This window comes from Pygoscelis adeliae, unplaced genomic scaffold (assembly GCF_000699105.1).
Source record: "Pygoscelis adeliae isolate BGI_AS28 unplaced genomic scaffold, ASM69910v1 Scaffold114, whole genome shotgun sequence".
In the NCBI taxonomy this organism is placed as follows: Eukaryota; Metazoa; Chordata; class Aves; order Sphenisciformes; family Spheniscidae; genus Pygoscelis; species Pygoscelis adeliae.
Window position 1 is genome coordinate 1708852 of NW_008824587.1, and position 12476 is coordinate 1721327.

Consider the following 12476-nt stretch of genomic DNA (forward strand, 5'->3'; position numbering starts at 1 on the left):
CTACAAATCCTGTCCCTGGTGATAGGGGCCAAGGGCTGCCCGGGTCCGCGAGGCTACTCTCAGCTAAAGGGAAAAGGCATTCGCTGCCCTTAGGGCATGTCATGAAACAGAGCTGCACTGGCACAGGGGTTTGCTCCATCCTGCACATCAGGCTCCTTTTCTCCCTTGCAGGAGAATGGTGGCTAGAAATATATTTCTACAAAACACAATTTATTGAAACCCAATTCCAGCACCTGGGGGATTCTGGACTTTCTGGGACTTTCTCTCGTACCCTGCCAAGGAAGCAAACGCGCAGCGGGACAGCTAGTTTGCATGTATAAACTAACTGTACTTCAGGTGACATCTCCAGCCATGGCCAAGCTACCAGAGCTGCTGTTCGTTACTGTCCTCTATAGACAGTGGGTTTCTTTAGAAATGACCAGGAGAAAAATACAGGCACGCAAACACCGCAGCGTTCTTCCAGGTACCATGAAACATCGGTGCAAGCTGCAAACAGTAGAAGAGATTCATAACCAGGCAATAAAATAATGAATAAAAAGATAATAAAAATAAATATACCAACCGGTTGTCAGGATACTGTTGCACTGTCCTCCTGAGAGTTAAACATGACTGACCATGAGAGAGCCACGCATGCCAGGAGAAGAGCTACCAGAAAACCACCAGGACGTGGAAGGAGAGGGACGCAAAATGCCGACTGCTTGGCACGCACCCAATGACACAGGGCACTACTGATCTGCAGGACCCACTTCTCATTTCTCTGATTTGTTCTTATTTCAAATCAGTGCTTGGTTTGGGAGCCTGACTGCTTGTTAAGGGGTCTCAGTTGCTGTTCTGCCCCTGCAGATGGCATGAAGCCCTGTCCCAGCTTTGCAACTGGAGCCACTGGGAACTGGTTGTGTGCATAAGGCTTGCTCGTGGGAACAGAGTGTTGCAAAAATCAATCCTTTCCTGTTTTCTCTGTGATAGTATTTCCCTGTGGCAGATGCCATATGGCTGTGAAGGATAACAGCACAGGATGGGTGGCAGGTCTTGTTAGAGCTACTGGGAATTGTGTGTAACACGCAGAAGGAAAGCAGGGTCCAGAAGAAAACATCTGCAACCCTTTTATGCCTCTAAATGCAGTATGGCTGCATCATGAGAAATGGTGAGAAATCAGCTCCAAGTACTGTGTCATTGATTAATGACAGTGCGGAAGCATCAAAACAAGACAGTTCCTTTGTATTTCATATTTACTATGTTGTTCTTACTTTAGATATCCCCAGAAGAAAGGCAAGCATCTTCACAGCTCCACACCTTGTGCAAGCACCGAAATTCATACAGAGCCCCCCACGTCAGCAGCCTGCGCTCTCGGCAGCGCTGAGCAGCCAGGTGGAAATCTTCCCCTCAGCTTTGGGGATCCCCGTGGGCTCAGCCCCCCCGAGAGACTGTGCTCGGGCTGCACGGAAAGACACCAGGGACCTTCTCCCTGGAGTAACAGGAGCAACGCTGCACCCAGAGGGGAACTCAAACTCATTCATCCCGCCCATCTACACACAGATTTCAACTGATCTTGGATCCAGGCAATTGTCTTCCCCATTTACCAATCTCATGGGTCCAAGTACTGACTGGGGCAAAATGAGAGGTGCTTTAAAAAAAAAAAAAAAAAAAGAAAAAATCTAACTGTACTTTTATGGCTTGTGTGTTTAACAATTTTATGGTTTGTTTTGGCAGGTCTTCTACGTGCTGGTGGCTTTTCTCCAAAGAGAAAATGCGGGACAGGTAAAAAAAGCAAGAAAACGGCAACACAGAAAGATAGAATAAAGGGCTCCAGGTAGCACTGAAATTCCTATTTAAAAACATGGGCCCTAAGCTATAGGTTGGCAATTCAGCTTCTAACATAGCTGATAAACAGAATGGAAAAAAAAAAGCAGAGAAGATGGAGAAATGGAGGTAATTGTAATATTAACTGATGAAATGCTCTGTAATTAAGCTATGAGTAGTTGCCCTCCAAGGAGCTATGAGGCTGAAGCCTTGGCTTTTCGGCCTTTTTTGATGATGCAGAAAAGCTGCAGAAGCCATATCCTTGTGGGCAGAATCAGAGCAAACGCGTTTAGTGGCAATGAAATGTGGCTTAGGAAAACAACGCGGTGATTTTCTTTGTTGTTTGCCTTTTAAGGTGGAAGTTTGGGGCACTGCAAGAATCCTCTGCCCTGGGGAGAGGATGACTGCACGAGGCAGCTCAGCGCGGTACGTCCGAGCATCTCCCGCTTTCAGGGGCAGGTCGGTTTTATCCACTATTGCCTTTCTTCTCTAATTCTCCTGATTTGACTGAGCTCATTATCTGCATCCTGCTAATCCTACAAGAATTGATACACACGCGGGAAGACTTCTGTTGCTCAAGACCACCTGGCTTACACTAATCAGTTGCTGCTCTGACATCCCTGACCAGGGCTCGGGCTCTGTGGGAGCAATCCACAACGTGAATGCCCTGTTACAGGACAAAATACCAGAGCTTTTTCTCTGTTTTACACGTTGCTGTCTTGCTTGCTTGCTGACATCAAGCATTGTTTGACCTTAACGCAGTTGTTCTCCCTTGAAAAAATCCTTAATTGTGACTAAGCCAAATTCCTGTCCGCCAGGCTTGGCAAACGCACATGGCTTGAAATCTTCCTTTAAGCCAATGACTTCACGTCTCCCAAGCTCCCGAGGTGGCATGGGAGCCCCCGTTGTGGCTCATCTCCAGCGTGGGAGACAAGATCTTCCTGTTGGAGAAAACCTGCCCCAGACCAGAGATGTGCAGATTCACCACCTCAGCCTGGGTACCAGCGATCAACGGGCTGCGACGGCACGGTGCCCAGCTCCAGGCTGAAGCATCACATTAGGGGTCTCTCAGCTCTCGAGATGAGGCTACACTGCTGCAAGACAGCAGTATGGGGACACCCATACCATAACGGGAACTGCTTAGGAGACAGCAACAGCCCTCCCGCGGGATGCAGCCCGCTGCAGTGCTCTGCGGAGACAGACCTGCAACAGCTCCAGCTCTGCAGGGTCCCCCAGCACGTCAGCGTGTCGCCTTCCAGTGCAGGGGAAAGCTTGTCAGCTGCTCCTAAGATTTCCAGTCAAGCAGACTGGAAAAAAGTGTCCCCGTCGGGTTTTGTTTCTTTTTCAGTATTCCACCTTAAATGTTTTTACTGCGACTTGTGATGGTTATTAGTCCAGCATGCAGAGTGCAGAGGTCTGGCCATACCAAAGCAGATGACGCGCTCTGATTCAGACTAGAGGGCCAAGGTTAGCCACTTACCAAAGACCCCCGCTTGTATTGACTATACCATGTGGAAGGCTTTTCTTTGGGCCAACGAGCCATTTTACTCTGTAAAATATGACATGGGTTAAAGAAAACAGAAAGCACCAAGATGCATCTTACCAGTTTACCGCGCTTGAATTCACTGAACCAGGAGCCTGGGTTCTCCTTTGGCCAAGAAGTAATTCTAGCCTAGTTTGTGGACAGCAAGGAGGAAAGAGAGAAAGAAGGAAAAAAAAAAAGAAATAAAAAAGTTACATTCAATTCCACAAGCAGAGTCTGCATCTCTCATTGAAACTGTCCAACTTCCTTTAAAATGTTTTCTTCATCTTTATACACCAGTAACAAGACCAGCTGGCAGAGCCCTGAGGTGCCAGAAGCCTCTCAAGCAGGACGGGACGGCGTAGTGCTGCCCCGGGTGCCCAGCGCTGCCATGGCACCAGCCCCCTTTGCTAAGGGCTAATGATCTCTGCCTCCTAGATACTCTGGATGCAAAACCAGCAGTGCAGTCTATCGACAGGAGAGATAAAAGGAAAGATAGAGGAGAAAAACCCGAAATATCAACGGTAAAAGATGCATTGATCTTCATGGGAGGGCTAGGGTGGAAAAGCAATGCTGATAATGGAGAAGGCGGCTGTCACTCCAATGTCAAATCCAGATGCCGTGGGGCTGGGAAAGGCAAAGAGTGTGATTAAGGAAAAGCCTCTGCCTGCCTCCTGTGTTTGTGCAGCAGTAAGGTGCAGCACAGGCAGCGCATCCTCCGCAGTCGGTGCTGGACCATCACACATGATGGAGCTCCAATTACCTGGAGCGACGCAGGGGGTGACCTTGACAAGAAATGAGCTGCCAGAGCATCCTTTATGGCAGCCCCGTCTAAGCAGCTGAATCACTTTTTTTTTTTTGAGTCAGAGCACAAGGAAGGAGCATGGCTGCCATCTGCTCCCTTACCCTCCCACAAGCTCCCTCACTTCTGCCGTAAATCTCTCCAAAAACAACGGCCAACCTATATGCAGGTGTCTTGGGATTGTTCTTTCCTTTCCAGTATGCGAACCGTAAAGTGAGTCAGTGTGTTTCTGCTGTGTTAAGGGTGGACTCTAAGGGGATATGGCTTAAACTCTGCTGTGTCTTATAATAAAACCACTCAGCCAATACTTAACGCTGGTTTGGTAGCTGTTTTCATTCCTCTACATGGAAAAAGAGCCGGCTGAAGCTTTTTCTTATTTATGGCAGTATTGCAAAAGTGTAGCGCCATTTGCATTTGAGGAGCATCGCAGCCTGCGGTCAGAAGAGCAGCTCCACAGTGGGTGAGAGGGGGCCAAAGAGCCACTCGCAGAGTCAGCGTGGCAGGAGCCTGAGCAGCTGCAAGATCATGGGCAGACTCCGCTTTTTTAGCCGTCAACATTTTGAGGAGAGCCATGGTAAGTTAATGCAAAGGAGAAGAAATCCATCTCCTATTTAAACAGCCCTAACAAAAACTCGGGGAAGATTTATGTTGCATGTTATTTGTCCTGTGCTGGCACATATTTCCAGTGGATGAAATTCAGCAGGCAAACGGCTTCCAATGGAGCGAACAGCTTTGTCTGCACCTTAACCCAGCTGGAGCACAACTGTGACACTGAGAGCGCTCCCCCCGGCCGCTTTGCAAGAGTTTCTGCTTGGCCAGTGCAAGAGCTGGTCCCCAGGCATCAGGGAGAGTGCATGGATACGGGACAAAAATGATGAGTATCGTTCAGCTAAGCACATCATTACACAAATAACTTAATCAACCTTGTGCATCAGTGCCAGGAAGAGCGCTGAGGCTAGTTACAATCATTTAGGAAACCAAATACCCACGAGAAACACCAGGAAAAAATGACAGGAGATAAACATTTATCTGCTCTGCCTGAAGACACAGTAAGGGTAGAGGAATCAGCGGTGCTTATGCACGCAGAAAGTGGAGCAGCAGCCCAGCTGCAGGAGGGAAGACAAGGAATGAGTTAAATGAAGCGCTCGGGGAGCTGCAGTTCCAGCGCCAACACACACTTCTGCCTTTGTAAAGCAAAGTAAAAAAAAATTAAGGTTTTTGTATTTATTATGCCTGGGAATTCAAAGACTTGCCCCAAATCACAGTTTAAATCTGACTTACTCAAAGCAATTCTCTTTGTAAACATAATCCTTATTATTTTAGAAGCCAACATTGTGTAACAAAGAAATATTTTGGATCTTTAATCCTTACTTGCTATTGTTCAATTCTCCTGAAATTGTTTCTTAATATGAATATTCATAGACAGTCAATCTCTTATCACCATGCTATGGGGGAGGGGGGGAAGTTGTGTGGACTTACTCCTTCAGATTTCTTATCAGGGAAGATGCAAGTCTCTCCACCAGCTGTGAAATTACAGTAAACTTTGAAAGAGTCCCTGGAACATCCTTGGTTAGGATCAACCCAGTATTCACCTGGATGCACGAGAGGGAAGAGAATGGAAGAAAGAATCAGTACTGTGAAGGAAGGATGATGGGCACTTCAGCAACCATCTTACCAGGGATGTTTCATCTCTGTCATAGGCTACTCCTTCATATGTATTTTTTGGAAAAATGGTTACGTTCCAATTCCACGTAATACTGGAGCACCCTACGGGAATAGCTATTTTTCATCATATATCCCTATCCTTAGAATAGAACAGAATATTTCAGTTGGAAGGAACCTACAACAATCATCTAAGTCCAACTCTTCTCTACGTATTCCTTCTTTATCAGCCACATTCCTCATGGGGCACCAGGGCCAGGGACTCCCCAAATTACTTCTCTTCCTGCACTCGCTTGTATTCACTGCGTGGAGCTGGGAAACCCACAGTGTTTTCCCCACACCCCCTCTCTGTCCCGGGACACACCGTCTGGGAAATCGGGGTGACAGAGCTGCAGATCCTTGCAGGTACGTGCTGGGTTATGTTGAGTGCCCAATGGATGCTTCATTTGCTCAATTTCCAGTTTCAAGGAATTCAGCGAGCCAAAAATTTCCTCCATGCCATCTGCATAGTCCATGTAGTTGTCGGCATTTCCATCGTCCACCAGCTGGCTGGCGTCAATGTTTCGCCTGGTCCTCTTGGAAGACTGGATGGGCAGTGGCTGGATGACTTCTCCAGGAGGACCCTGGTTTGTGGGGAAAGAAGAAACAACTTCTCATTGCACTGGCAATGGAGAAGAGACAGAAGAGATGGCCAAAGCAGCCACCGGTGCTGAGAAGCAGCATCACAAGATACACATTAGACATGTAAACCACCCATGATGGTACTGATAAAAACCCTGGCCACCAGGCTTGAACACCGGGTCCATCTTCTCTTGTCATCTTCCCATTAGTAACTTCTCCCTTCACATCCTGCTTTCTTCCCCAGCATCTCTAAGAGATGCCAATCCATTGCTAGGACTCCTGATATGCTGAATCTTTGTCCAGAAATAATCTACTTCCTGACATTACAACACCCGTTAAATCCGAACCTCATTTCACACTTCATGTAACGGGTTCTACTTACAGGAGGCCCTGGGGGCCCAGGAAGACCCGATTCACCCTTTGGACCTGTTGGACCCTGGGTGGAAAAACAAGGGAAAAACATACGAGTCACTCAGGAAAAAGCACCCGTCACTTATATCACATCCCAAACATTATTTCTTTTAATAGTCTCTTGCTGCAAAAACTTTCTTCCTGTCCCTTCAGGCACACAAGAGGAATCTCCTTGCACCCCCCCAAAGAAAATGTTTATTTTGGTTATTTTCAATGCTTAGGTAAAAGAAAAGATCAGTCAAACGCTTGGGGCTAAACAGTCAAATTTTGCTTAGGCTTCCTATGGAAAAGGAAGGATCTTCCAATGCATGAAAATGTTAACTCTCCAAATCAATTCAACAGTTTTATAAATCAAATAAAATCCTAAAATTAATAAAACATTGAATTCTGCAGGGGAAAAGACATTAGGAAGTTGCTCGAGAGGAATTTTTAGCTGCCTGCATAGGAGAACTGTAACATGAAGCTTGCTTCAGTGTCGCATTTCTCACAGAGTTCTTCGCTTTTCAGCTTGCCACCTCCCGCTTCACAGTCTATTTTTAATACCCTCCGCTCTACAGCAGTAGGTTTTCTCCTAAGGACTATGCACTGGATTCCTCCCTTATGATCTTTGCTGCACTGATGTTCAATGAAGTGCAGTGTGTGCAACAGAAACCTTTCCTAATTATAATTTCTGGGCTTAGACAGCCCGAAAAGGTTGCATTTGCTAGTCGTCATCGGCTAATTGCCTTAATGCCACTGATGTGGAGGAGCCGCAGCAGGTCATGCACTTAATAAGAGCTCCTCAGCCTGTTCCTTTAACAATGTGTATACTCACTGATGATCCTTTAGCACCTTTGGGACCAGGTGGACCCTGTATAGAGAAAAATACAGAAAGGAGTCAGTACATTTCCTAGCAGAGAATAAGTCAGTCTCTCCTTAGAGAGAGAGACAGAGTAATGTTATACAAGGTGGTTTATTTAATTCACTTCCTTTCTGTTTCCACTTTTCACATCCACTTGAGTTCGGTGTTGCCTTTATTTGCCAACGTACAAAAAGCATTTGTATCAGACCGATCTGTGGCAGCGCTCCACACTCCTGCCCTGATGGGGCCTGGAAAAGCTGCTGTGTGATTGTTGTAACCCGGGGCTGATCCTGGCTCCGTGCTAAGGACACCCAGCAATAGCAAATGCTGGTTGCCCAAGAGTGCAGGCTGCAGCCTTTGGGCATCCAGTGAAAAAAGATGCAAATGGCAAAAAGTACAAAAATAAATCACCATGTGATTATAGATAATCCAAAAGAAAGAGGGAGAGAAACAGGGTGGGCTAATTTCCCTGCCTCAATCACACCGTGTCCCTTGCACTCATCTCAGCTCACGCGTCGCCCCCCAGTACCCCTATAACTCATTCAAGTGTTTTTGATGGGCTCAGCTGGGCAAACCCATTCCCATCAGCATCCTCATAACAAGGTCAGGCCAGAAGGACTGTGCTGGGTGTATCTGGGAGCACCAAGGTGACTTCAGAAGGACTGCGTAGCTCCCGAGGAATTCAAAGATTATTATTTGTCACATACCGGTAATCCTGGTGGCCCTGGAGGTCCGATTGGTCCAGAAGGACCCGTGATACCCTGAAAAATAAAAGCAGAACAACATCGATTTACATGCAGCAATGCTGGCCTATAACTACACAACTAACATCTGCTCACAGACGACCACCCAGTTTTGGAGGACTCCATTCAAACCTGGAGCTTTAACTGGTTTTTAAGCGTGTGCATGATCCAGACAAGAACATGACCAGGGAATCTCCTATCTCATTTACACACACAGTTTTAAAAATCAGTCCTCTAGATGCATATTTAATGTTACCATCCCTCCAAGTCTATTCAACTCTTTTCATATGACCCTTGAGAATCTGCCTTCCACTAAAACGGGTCATTTTGGATCATCTCTACATTTCACATGTAGAATAAACCACATTAATATAGAAAACATTCCTCAAAAATTAGCAAGAGTCTCCTGCTGAGATTGACCATCTCTGCTATGCCGTACCTGCTCAAGGGCAAGCAAACCCCACAGCTCAAAAGCACATTCCATGAAGGTCTTATGGAATATTTACCTGCTCTCCTTTGGGTCCTGCTGAGCCCTGGGGGCCTGGGAGACCTCTGTCGCCCTTTTCTCCCTGCTCTCCCGGTGGTCCAATAAGACCAATTAAACCTGGATGACCCTAGGGGAAAACAGCAGATGTTAATTACGATCTCTCGCCAGAGGTAACCAAACACCAAAGCTACCCAGCAAAGACATTTCTAGACACAAACCCAAATATCTAAGATGATAGGAGTTTGTAGCTATCCCTGACACCTGGAAGTGGCAGAGCAGAGAAAAGCTCTAGCTTTTTGCAACAGAAAATGCTACAAATATAGAAGTAGAACTGCTGCACTGGAGCGCCTGCTCATTTCAGGTGCTAACATATATTACATACATTTCTACAAGATTGAGAATCCTGCCCTAAAGCAAGCCAGCTGTCTGCACCTCCCTATGCCCTCTGCTAAAGCGACTGTGTTCAGGCAGCCCTGACAACTAGAGCTGCCATGGACTACGAGGGCCATCGTACGGGAATGCAGAGATTCAGATCCTCCGTGTCACCTCGTTGCCATCAGCGCTGGTGATGTGGGGATGGGAAACCCAGTCTTGGATCCAGACGGGCAGCGGCACACGCTCACCCACAGCACAACCCGGTTCATCCCTTGGGCCACACTCACAACTCTCCATCTCTCCTTTAAAGATATGGCCAATGCTTCCAGAGCATGAGAGAGAGCATACGGGGCTGGCGGCACCCCTCAGCCTCGTCATGCCGGCTGCAGGATCCCTCTACAATGACATTTTTTCCCCACACCCAGACGTGGACATCAGGTCATGCAGCAAGATCGTGTACGCCATTCTCACCTTCTCCCCTTTAGGACCAGAGTCTCCTTTAAGACCAGGCAAACCCGGTGGGCCCTTTGGGAGACGGGGTGGGGGAAACAAAAGAGAATTAATTTACGTAAAATGCATTCACCCATTTCAAAAACTCATGAAGTTTGATGGTCTTGACATACCATTGGGCCTGGAGGACCATCTGGGCCAGGGGATCCTGGGAGACCTTGTTCACCCTGTAAAACAGCGGAATTCCCTCAAACCCATCATTCACAACAGCAGTGCTCCAAGCTGGGATTATTCAGATTATTCACCTGTCCTCATCTGGTCCCTGTGCCAGGGAACATTTGCCCTGGCTTCTCGCAGGTGGGTAAAGGCAAAAGGATTTCTGTTCCTTTCATGCTCAAACCTACTGGAAAAGGGACTTTGCAGCTCATGGAAATGTTATCCCAGAGTGGGCGAGCAGAACCAAGACTCAAACAAAACAAGCTGGGAGATGATATTCATCATTATATTATTTCCACTAAAGATGTTTCTCTGCTGTCAGGCATTAAAGCGCAGACAGAACATTATGCTGGGAGAAAGGCATCTTCCAAGGCAGATGGGTTACAGTAAAGCACCAGGAACAACCCTGCCCAGAAGCTTTCTCAGACTTTGCTCGGTTTGGGAATACTCACGACTGGACCAGGAATTCCTCGAAGGCCATCGGGGCCGGGCTTCCCTGGAGCACCTTGGGGACCAATTGGGCCAGTCTTCCCAGGAGGTCCTTCCAAACCAGCTTCACCCTAGATGCAAGAAGCAGCATGGTTTAATTTGCATTAGGGCATCAAACGATCTTCTCAAATACGCTGTGGCTGCTGCCAGGATGTCACAGAGCGAATGCAGTTCCACGAAAAGCATGTAAAACCTTCTGTTTGTTGATTTTCCTACTGCTCCCTATCCCTTACATGCTGAGGACAAGTCTCCAAACTCCTTCACTTTTCAGCCTTGCCTACTTCTGCTGATTTCCAGCAGGAACGGCCCTTTGGCCGTGAGCTCTCCGGAGCAGGAAGCTTTCCTTGGTTCGGTCCTGGGAGATGAGCTAGCAGAGGACATCCTCCACCATCAGCGTTCCTGTGGCTGCCGCAACAAATGGATCTATAATTTGCAATCCCACTCTACATTTCCCCACCACCCCTACCAAAATAATCACTGTCCAATAACGCTGTGTGTGCCCTGGGACAGGACGTAGGGTTGTGCATGCCGTATTATTTACAACATATTAAACTGCCAAATATATTTACCTCACCAAGCTCTAATTATCTCCACAGAGTTTGTTAAAAGATGGAACATAAACTTAGATTTGAGGCCAATAGCCCCAAATTCAGGCTAATTTGTTGTAACACACAGCAAAATCAAATCGCTGTCTTTCAAACACCAGTGTTATCAGAGGGTGATCCTTTTGGCATACAAAGGACATGGTAGAAGTGAAATCCCATTCAGCTCTTACCTTGGCTCCTTTCTCTCCTTGCCTTCCTTCAGGACCGGCTGGACCAGGAGGGCCCTAGAGAAAGCACAAAATAGATGCAAAACACAGTTAGCTCACACTGATCTGAAACGGTCTATTGGAATTAGCAAAATGATGCTACAGCCCCAGGGAAGAAGACAAAACGGAGACAAATATCTCTGAAAAGCTTTTTAAATTAGCTTCTTACTAAATGAATCCCCGGGCTCTGCCAGCAAGGCAGGAAAGAGCAGGAGCACCTCATACTTGTATTTTCTTTCGGGTGTTAAAATCTCAAAAAAAATCCATGGGATTTGGTTGACAACTTCCCATCGATTTCCAACGGCTGTGGATAGAGCATCAAATTTCTTTTTTAATTATTATTTATTTTACACACTACTGCCTTGCACTTACTGTAGACCCAGTAATAACATTAGTTTCAAAAAGTCAATACAAATACATTCGGAAAAATACTCCTAAACAATCAGCTTACCCTTTTCCCTGGGGGTCCGGAGGGGCCTGGCTCTCCCGTGGGACCAGGGGAACCCTAGATGGAGAGGGGAGGAGAACAAGCCATAAATGCACCATGAGACACGGGAGGGAGGAGCAAACATGTAAAACTCGAGTCAAGATCTAGAGGTTGTGCTAAGCCAAGGCGTGGGCGGCCAGTACAACTCCCGACACCTCCTCGGGGGTGCAGGTGGTATCTTGTTTTATCCCTTCCCACCATGAAATACCATAAGGTACGGCAAAGTTAAAATGCAAGACTAGATTTTGTTTTTCCTTAAGTTAATTTTTGCTTTCAGGATGTATTGCTGAGCGGCCTGGATGGATGGCAGCGGCCAGGCTGACACAGCCAGGAGGGACAGGCATCAGAGGACCAGTGCAGCAGAAGCTAGTGGGAATTAGATGCTCTATGTCCTTCTGTGTTAAAAGTCCTTGGACCTGGCTGCACACAGAAACCGTGGGGACTGATGGGGAACAGATCTCATCTATCCAGATACTCACAGTCTGTCCAGGTTCGCCATCATCACCTTTGTCACCAGGGGGACCATCTTGACCCTAAAAAAGAAGAAGAAAGAAACAAGCAGGCGTATTTAGGGTATGAATAGAGTTGAGCAGAGCGTTAGCAGCAGCAGGAGCAGTTCAGCTGGTCTTCGTGTCACCGGGCACCATCCCTTCCCATCTCCCGTTGAGAACACTGGCAACAGCAAACGTCCTGTGTCAAATACTGTGGATAGCAGCATTCGTATAGCTACTGCCCCAAAGGTTGTAGCATGGTCAGACA

At 47.1% G+C, this 12476-nt stretch overlaps 1 protein-coding gene across 1 annotated transcript in view; it reads right to left on the reverse strand.

Moving 5' to 3' along the window:
• COL5A1 (collagen, type V, alpha 1) overlaps positions 1-12476 on the reverse strand; it is a 122989-nt gene that overhangs the window by 4213 nt on the left and 106300 nt on the right. Inside the window, exons 52-64 of the mRNA XM_009322151.1 lie at positions 12197-12250; positions 11682-11735; positions 11195-11248; positions 10383-10490; positions 9888-9941; positions 9736-9789; positions 8909-9016; positions 8367-8420; positions 7633-7668; positions 6790-6843; positions 6151-6409; positions 5604-5716; positions 3404-3472 (exon numbers count right to left, since the gene is read on the reverse strand). Of these exons, the coding sequence (XP_009320426.1) occupies positions 3404-3472; positions 5604-5716; positions 6151-6409; positions 6790-6843; positions 7633-7668; positions 8367-8420; positions 8909-9016; positions 9736-9789; positions 9888-9941; positions 10383-10490; positions 11195-11248; positions 11682-11735; positions 12197-12250 (1071 nt within the window). The remainder of the gene's footprint in view (positions 1-3403; positions 3473-5603; positions 5717-6150; positions 6410-6789; positions 6844-7632; positions 7669-8366; positions 8421-8908; positions 9017-9735; positions 9790-9887; positions 9942-10382; positions 10491-11194; positions 11249-11681; positions 11736-12196; positions 12251-12476) is intronic.